Here is an 8,165-nt window from a genome sequence, read left to right as displayed (position 1 = left end):
ACCCATCTAGCAATGGGGACAACAGAGTAAACTGATTTTCTTAGAATAACAGGTTCTGGTAATATAATCCCTGGAGCAGAATCTTACCCAGATGTTAAGACTGTGTACTCCCCCAACCACCCAGTCTCCAAGTTCAGTGACATCAGTCAAAACATGTGATAGTGTCTTTCCATGGTCAGATGGCTCAGACTGTCTTTGTATGTCAGAGGACCAAAGACAATGCAAAACATACTCTGTTAACCATCCCTCCTTCAGATCCCTACGGAGGGTATGGCTTAGACCCCAGGGCAGGTCCTGGGCTGGGCTGAGGCATCATGCTGAAGCTGGCTGCACTCAAAGCCTTCCTTTGCCTCAATGGGCTGGCCAAAACAGCTCTAATCCAGACCCATTCCCAATGCCCTCAGGCTTGCTTGCCCAAACCTTCAAATTGGGCTTCAACTCATAATCACAGCACTTTCAGGACAGATTCCAGACAGTGGAAAGCCGGTCCCAGGGCCCAATTTAGCCTTTCAGGTCAGAACTAGCACTCCCTCCTTAGAGGGGCTTGTGAATCTAGCCAGTAAAACAGAAAAGGCACCACCCTTGTGGTCCATAGTCCTCAATACAGTATAAGGAGCACTTAACCCTGCACATAGGCTAATCTCAGTGAGTAGAGTTCTTGCCTCGTATGCAGGAAGCCGAGAGGAGAGTCACGGTCTTTTCTGCTTGCAGTCCCAGCATTCAGGAGGATCAGAAGTTCAAGGTCATCCTTGGCTACATAGTGAGTTTGAAGCCAACCTGGGGTCCATTAAATTCTGTCTCAGAGAAAAAGAAAATTAAGGAAGGAAGGAAAAGAGACAAGAAGAAAAAAGAAAAACATAAAACTGCACAGATGTTCTACTTTCTACAGCAGATGACCCAAGATGGCCAACCTTTGGGGTGGAATGTAAAAGAATGCCTTGTTCCTAACCTAGTCATGAAACAGCACTAAGGAAAGCTAGGGGCGGATGGTAGGGCCCTCGAAGCCTGCCTTTATTTACATGTTGTGTTTCTGTAAGTGTGCTGTGTACCATCAAGGCAGAGGAGGCCACTACCTCACAGACTGGTAATTTCTCACGGCAAGTGGAAAACAGGAAAAGTATTTAGCTTTAGACCCAAGTACATTTCTGAATTCAGTCTCAGTTCACTTTTCCCAGTCCCTGAGTTATCCTTAGCCCATGAAGAGGCCAAGTTTCAGGCCAGCAAGATGGCTCAGTGGGCTAAGACACTTGCTGCCAAGCCTGAAGACTTCAGTGCAATCCCAGGACCCACAGGGTGAAAGGAATTAATTCAGTGAATTTCACAACTATGTGTGGTATGCAATTCATACACACATCCTCTCTCTGTTTCTGTCTCTCTCTCTAAATGTTAAGAAAATTACACCTTTTAAAAAAGATTTGTTTAGTACATATAAGTACACTGTAGCTCTCTTCAGACACACCAGATGAGGGCATCAGATCTCATTACAGATGGTTGTGAGCCACCATGTGGTTGCTGGGATTTGAACTCAGGACCTCTGGAAGAGCAGTCTTAACCACTGAGCCATCTCTCCAGCCTTACACTGTTTTTAAGAAGTGGCTACAGCTTAAGTCACAGAATTATAAAGACCGGGAAAGAACTTGATAGTGAAATTTCATCTGCTCATTTCACAGATGAGGACCCAGCACCATCCGCACATAATAAGTATATACTAAGCGTCGCCAAGATTCTGACACACCTCTAAGGATGGCTCCCTCCTACCTTCCCTACCTGTGCTCTCCCAGGACTTCTGCAGCTCAGCTTCTCTTAAGGTGACTTCCAGTAAAGCCTTGGACCGAGAGAGCACAGGGTTTTGTGAATAGGTAGCTCGGTGGCTATCTATAGTTCAATTGGCATATATAAAGCCTGGGTTTGATTGCCTCATATTTAGAGGCACAAGAGACCCGGATAGCATCTGTGGGAGTCTTAGAGACAAGCAACCCCTGCAGAAGGGCTGCTAAAGGGATCGGCATGAGCTGGCACGTGGAGCATATTTTCCATGTGTCTGGAATCAGGCCAAAACTTCCCCGGGTAATTTTAACCAGTATACACTCTACAACAATACCAAAAAAGGTAAGTTACTTTCCAGCACAGACAGGCACATACCTAACCATTGGCTTTTTGTGAACTAGACAATTAAAACACTGCACATTGAAGCTGCTGGATGCATAGGAACTCAAGCAACCAAGTGAAACATTCCTGCAGGGGGCTGTTGACCCTTTCCCAGAGGGTAACTCCAAAATGCTAACTCACTCACAGAAAATAGCCCAAGCCCCTCAGCTGTCCTGGGGGGAGGCAGGGTATTTTTAGAGCCCAGGACAGCTGATTGGGGATTTGCTGTAGGGTTAGAAGGCGGGGGGTGGGAGGGTGGGGGGGGAGATTCGATTACAAGGGGGAAGAGTTAGCATCAGGGGGGCAAAACCGCAAAACCTGTAGGGGCTTTAGGAAACTCATTCTATACTGCCTGTGATGGTCAAAAGAATGTCTTGCTGTGACCCAGAGTTTGGTCACAGATGGCAGCATAAACAGCCACCAAGACTCACAATGGCAGAAATTAAAAGAAGTCACTGCACTCAAGTGAAAAGATAGCAAGCCCCGGCTAAGTCAGCACCTGAGTGTCCGGGGCCAGCATTGGCTGAACAAGCTTCCCAGATGGCTGACTCACACTGACATATTGAGGATACATGCATTCAGCAACTGCAGATAAGTGGCTGGATCTAAAGGGAAAAAAAAGAAAGACCCGTCCAGTTTGCCTTACAACTCTTGAGTGTTTAACGAAGCCAGAGTTCATCTGCTGACACACACATTGCTCTCTGTGTGTGTGTGTGTGTGTGTGTGTGTGTGTGTGCACGCGCTAGTGATTGTGAATATTTTCTTGCCTTTTTGGCAAGCAGAGGTCCTTTGGGGGAGGTTAGGTCTGTTCCGCAAAGAATCCTGGGACTGAGGGTAACCTTTCCAGTCTGTGACAAGGGTCAACTCCACAAAAACCCAGGAGCGGCTGAGCCCTAGCTTGTCGCTGCAGAGCCTGAAGCCAGCCTCTTCTTACTAACTTAAAAGTCCTAGTAACTGAGTTAGCTGGGTAGCATATCTGCTTAAGACAACCAGGCTTCAATTACCCAGCTGCTACACAGACTTAAGAGCCCAAAGAAAGCCTGCCACTATCTTAAATGAGAAAAATGAGAGTAGTGTTTGTTTCCTGAGAGTCTCATGTATATCCAAGGCTCTGCTCATAGCCAAGGTGTCTTTGGCCCAGAGCACAGGGAATACACAGTGGACCACCCCCATCGGGTTTATAGAGTGCTAGGGATGGAACTTGAGCCTTCATTTGTGCTGACACTCTTACCAACTGAACTACATACATCCTCGGCACGGCATTTTCTAACAGCCTGGTTCACTGTTGGAGAACTTGGAAAATGCTCACTCATGCTGATCTGGAATCTGTGTCCCAGGGATCTCCAACTCCGACACAATTTTAGCTTCCTAGTCACAAGGAGCAAGCCCAACGCCTTTCTTTACAAAGAACATTTACTGTTTATCAGCCTTGAGGGTCACAGTGGGTGCAGGGAGGGAGAGGATTGTTGCAGTAGCCACCTGGTTGGGGGTTGGTGGCTCAGAAGATGCAGGTGCAACCCACAGCGATGGTCTCCATGACGACACGCTGGCGGCAGGGCCCAGGGCGCGGAGGTTGCGGACAGAGGCGGCGGCGCACTGGCACCTGGCTGAACACTGGCACGCTCACCATGGTCCGGTCCTCCTGCATGGTGAAGGGGTTCACGCAACCCAAACATAGGCACCGCGCCTCGGGCAAGTCCGCAGGGATGCGGCTGGGGTCGTGGTTGATGCTGCAGGGAGCAAGTGGGCCGGAGAGAACAGGGTGAGCACCAGGAGGAACAACAAAGGGCTCTGCCCATGCCAACACCAAGGGGTCTGCGCGGTTAGGGTTAGGGTTAGGGCTAATGACAAGGGGTTTGTGTTGAACGCCTCCTTCTCAAAGAGACTTAATCTGGAAGTTAGTCGCTGGTAGTCAGAGTCTGAAACCAGGTTCCTCCTTTCAGCCAGAAACATATGATGGGGATATGGGGGTGGGGGGTGTCATCTTTTTTCCTTCTTTAACCTATTTTTATGTCGTGGGAATTAACCTACAGAGATAAAATGTACACCATGCACGCATGGGTGTAGAAAATACATTACTAGAGAATCTAGGCCTGTGTTCTGTTGTGTTACTGAGCCTCGGAGATTCAACAAGCTTTGGAGTGTTGTGGTTTGGTTTGGATTTCTTTTGTTTCTTTCTTTGCTTTCTGTCCTCTTTTTTTTTTTTTTTTTTTTTTTTTTTTTTCTTCTTTTGTTCCATTTTTGAGCTGGTCTTGTTTTGCAGCTCTGGCTGACTTGCTTGCAATCCTTTTGTCTCAACCTTCCCAGTGATGGAGTTATACCAGGCTCAGCTCAACAAGCCATTGTTGGTTTGTTTGAGTCAGGGGAGACCTTGCAAGGAACTGGAGGACAACTTTTGGGAGTCAGCTCTCTCCTTCCATGCTGTGAATTCTGGGGGCTGTGTTTTTATACACATCCCAAGTTATAAGCATTTCTGTCCTAGACTTCCGATAGTCACCGGGGAGCAAAAGAAACAGAGCTTTCTGGGGATTGTTCCAGAATTTCTTTGCTTCTTTGTCTCGACTTCCTTCCTCAGTTAAACAGGAGTGAGAGAGGTAAGAGGATTAAACCCAGGAACCTATGGCCTCAGTCACCTCGCTTTGCTTGGGAGCTTCTTGGAAGTGAGTTGGAAACCTCCTGAATGAGCCTTCAGTTTTACAATCTCCCCGACTGACAGACACATTGGCACAGCCAAGTAGGAACAAGCTGTGACCTGAAGAATCCTTACTGGCCCTGCTGTCACATTCCAGGGCTACACCTCTCAACACAGTAGCCACCAGCTCCATACGCCAACTTGAGTTTCTATCTATACTAGTCCTTTAGTCTTAGTGGTCACGTGGCTACCACAGACTTTCTTAAAGGATGTTCTGGCAAACAGGGCTATTCTAGGGTCTTAGCAGCATTGCTGGGAGAGCTGTGGACTGAGTTTGTGAGTGAATTAGCCATTTCTTTATTCCATTTAACCCATGTATCTTGGACTCCTTCTGCATGCTGACCTAGAGGGTGATGATGGGCATAACAGACTCGATTGCTTCTGCAGCCCAGAGCAGCAGAGAGATTCCCAAATCAAAGCAGGGACTGTGCACCGTAAGCAGGAGAGACAGGTAAAAAACACTGTGGCTTGGGAATTGGTCCTAGGGAGTTTGGCTGGGTGAGCTCAGGAATGCTGACGTGCTTCTGAGGCAAACATTAAGAAGGCACCCATCTGGCGTGTAAGATGTGAGCCTCACCAGCCAGCGTCTAACTGTGCTGGACAAAATACCTTGGAACCCCACCCCCATTTTAAAAAAAGCACTGTTTATAATAGCTTACAAAGAAGTTTGTACTGCCTTCACTTCCATTGACAGCCGGGGAAACTGAGGCTCAGCAAAACTAATCAACTGACTAAAAAAGCCTCATAGTTGGTAAGAGGCAGACATGGGGTCAAAGCTCATCTGAATCCAAGGTCTTGAACACAGTGTTTGGGACAGTGGGAAAGGTGTCCCCTGTGCCCAGCTGACCTACCTGTATCCCCATGGAGACAGGCTCCTCTTGTTGGACAGCCACAGCTGCAGGTTGACTTCACATTTCTTCTTGGCTGGCTCAGAGCTGTTCCTCAGCTGGGCCACCATCTCTCCAAGGTTCCTTTCATACTCTTCGATTCGAGCGTAGGGCTTTACTCGAGACACCAGGTCCAGCGGCACTTGGTGAGGCCCAGGGGCCAAGGGGCCAGGCCTCCCTTGCCCCTTCCTTTTGCCTTTGGTGTTCCGGGGCTGGCTTGGCACCAGGAAGATGGAGATGGCAAGAAGGAAGAGCTAGAGAAAAAGCATACTGGTCAAAGGCCAGAGCCAAGTCTCTCTGGGCCAAAGCTCAGGGTTAGGTCACAGAGAAAGGCCTCTGCCTATGGACACCTGCTTTGTGTTGGGCACTGGTAACACCGCACTGCCCCCCACAGCTATCTTGAAGTAGGGTATCTTTTGAAAATCCCCCTATGCAGCCTACTTCCTCAATCTGTAGACCACAGTTGCTTCCCAGGACAACTCCACCACCTACTGTCTATCTGGCTTTCCCAAATCCATCTGGCTTCTAGTCAGCTCACCACAGCCAGACCAGCAGCAGCCATTGAGAAGCATATCTGACAATATCATGTTCCCCTTAAAGTCCTTCCTGAGGCCCTCAGGGGTCTCCTGTAACCCCCCTCCCCCACTCCTCTGTGCCTGTGCTCAGCAAGTTCCTTGTTGCTTTGGGAGGAATTTTACACAGGCCTCTGCCCCAGAGATCTACCTTTTGCATTTTCATTCTAACACCTTGCCCAGCTGTGGGCTCAAGTTCACTGCCTCAGCATCACTTCTGGATGTCTTGGAGTTGTCATGACCCACATGTCATTTGCACATCTGAAAGTGTTCTTGGACCTGCGATTTTTTTTTTTTTAACATCCTCTTTGCTGCCCCAAGTACCACACCCCCAAGGCACTGACTCCCTGAGAGCACAGAGCTCCTTCCCACACAATTTACCCCTCCTGTCTGTATCTTCACGGTGTCAGACATCCTGGAACACAAGAAGAGAGAATAGATTCCACTACCCAGCCTGCCCTGAAACTCAGTTGTGACCATTGTGGGGGTGGGGTGGAAAAGTACCAAGAATGACAAGTGGGGGGCAGGGAGGCTGGGGCTCACCCTTGGCTTGGTTCAGCAAGGTGGTTGGGCCCAGTTTTTCTATAGACTCATCCAGTGGAATAAGAGGGAGGAAGCCTGAACTCTTCCAGGGATGTGGAAGACTGAGAGGAGGTTTGGAGCTGCTTACAGCTGAAGGGAAATTAGTTGAAAGAGAGTGGGCGAGAAGAAGGAACACCACATGAAGCTGGCGCATGGTTCCTGTGAGACTCCATTTCCAGATCACGAACTCTCCTCCTCCTCCTCCTCCTCCACCACCACCACCAACCTCCCTTCCCCATTCCTGTCTGATTTTCCTCACTACCTTTCTGAGTCTTACCAGAGTCAATGCCTTCTCTGAACCTCTCAGTCCACAGGGACTGGGACTGGTTTTTGTCCAGGCTACCCAGCAAGCCTGGATCCTTGGAAACAAGTTCCAGCATAGCCCCTCTTGGCAGAGCCACTTGCTGGCATAAACGCCGCAGCAGTGAATCAGGATGCTAAATTCTTCCTTTTGGTCCTCTATTCTGCTGCAGAAAGACTTCCCTCACTCCAGGCTTTCTCAGGGACGCTTCCCACACACTCACCTTGTAGGGGAAGCACAGAGCAGACTCAACAGCCCTTCCCCCAGTTTCCAGATGGGAAACAAAGACAGAAGGACTTTCTAAGATCACCTATTCTGCCCAGAGTCCTGAAGCGGGGCCTGGAAAAACCCTAGTGCCTGAGTCTGTCCGGATCTCCCCGGTTGCTTTTGTCTGAAAGGGGTTCAGTGTTTCCAGAACTGGCGCCCTAGCCTTGGGCCATGACTGCAGGCTAAGACCAAGCTCTGTTTCTCTCTGGGCTTGGAGGAGAGGACAGAGCTGGTCCCTGCAGATTCCAACACAAACAGCCATTAATCAATGGGAAAGAAACATTTACAGAGAAGGTGGAGGTGGGGTGGGGAAGCACCACGTACCAGGCTGTGCGGCCAGTCCATCCCATCAAGTCAGGCAGCAGGCCTGCAGCTGCCACCCGCCAGGAGCCCCAGATGCCGTAGAGAGAGAATGGCAGCAACAGGATGGACCGAGGCAATTATAGCTCCACAGGGGGCTGCTGGGGGGTGTGGGTGGGTGGGCTCACTGTCAGCTGGGAGCCTTGGGCCCCCAGCCGGCTGTGTCTTAGCACAGTGGCAGGCGGTGAGGGGTGTGGGGGCAGGCCAGGCTGAGGTGCCCAGGGGCTGTTGACCAAAGGACAATGTCCTGTGTGTCTGGTGGGGCCCTGGCTGATGGCACCTCTGCTTGTGGCCTGCGGCTGGCTGACCAGCCAGCACCCACAGCGCCAGTTGAGACAATCAGCTTCGTTTGCTTT

The 8,165-nt window shown here is 49.7% G+C and overlaps 1 protein-coding gene across 1 annotated transcript; it reads right to left on the bottom strand.

The window, feature by feature from the left end:
- Positions 1 to 3,646: 3,646 nt before the first annotated feature.
- On the bottom strand, positions 3,647 to 7,809 carry IL17B (interleukin 17B; the record flags this gene model as incomplete). Its single annotated transcript, XM_080920567.1, has 3 exons — positions 7,774 to 7,809; positions 5,692 to 5,981; positions 3,647 to 3,878 (listed from the first exon to the last, which is right to left on the bottom strand). The coding sequence occupies exons 1-3, from the start codon at positions 7,792 to 7,794 to the stop codon at positions 3,647 to 3,649; spliced, it is 543 nt and encodes a 180-aa protein (XP_080776693.1). The 5' UTR covers positions 7,795 to 7,809.
- Positions 7,810 to 8,165: the final 356 nt, after the last annotated feature.

This window comes from Micromys minutus, assembly GCF_963924665.1.
Source record: "Micromys minutus genome assembly, chromosome: 8".
NCBI classification, from domain to species: Eukaryota; Metazoa; Chordata; class Mammalia; order Rodentia; family Muridae; genus Micromys; species Micromys minutus.
Note: the sequence above shows the minus strand (reverse complement) of the source record. Positions and strands in the feature narration are given on the sequence as shown.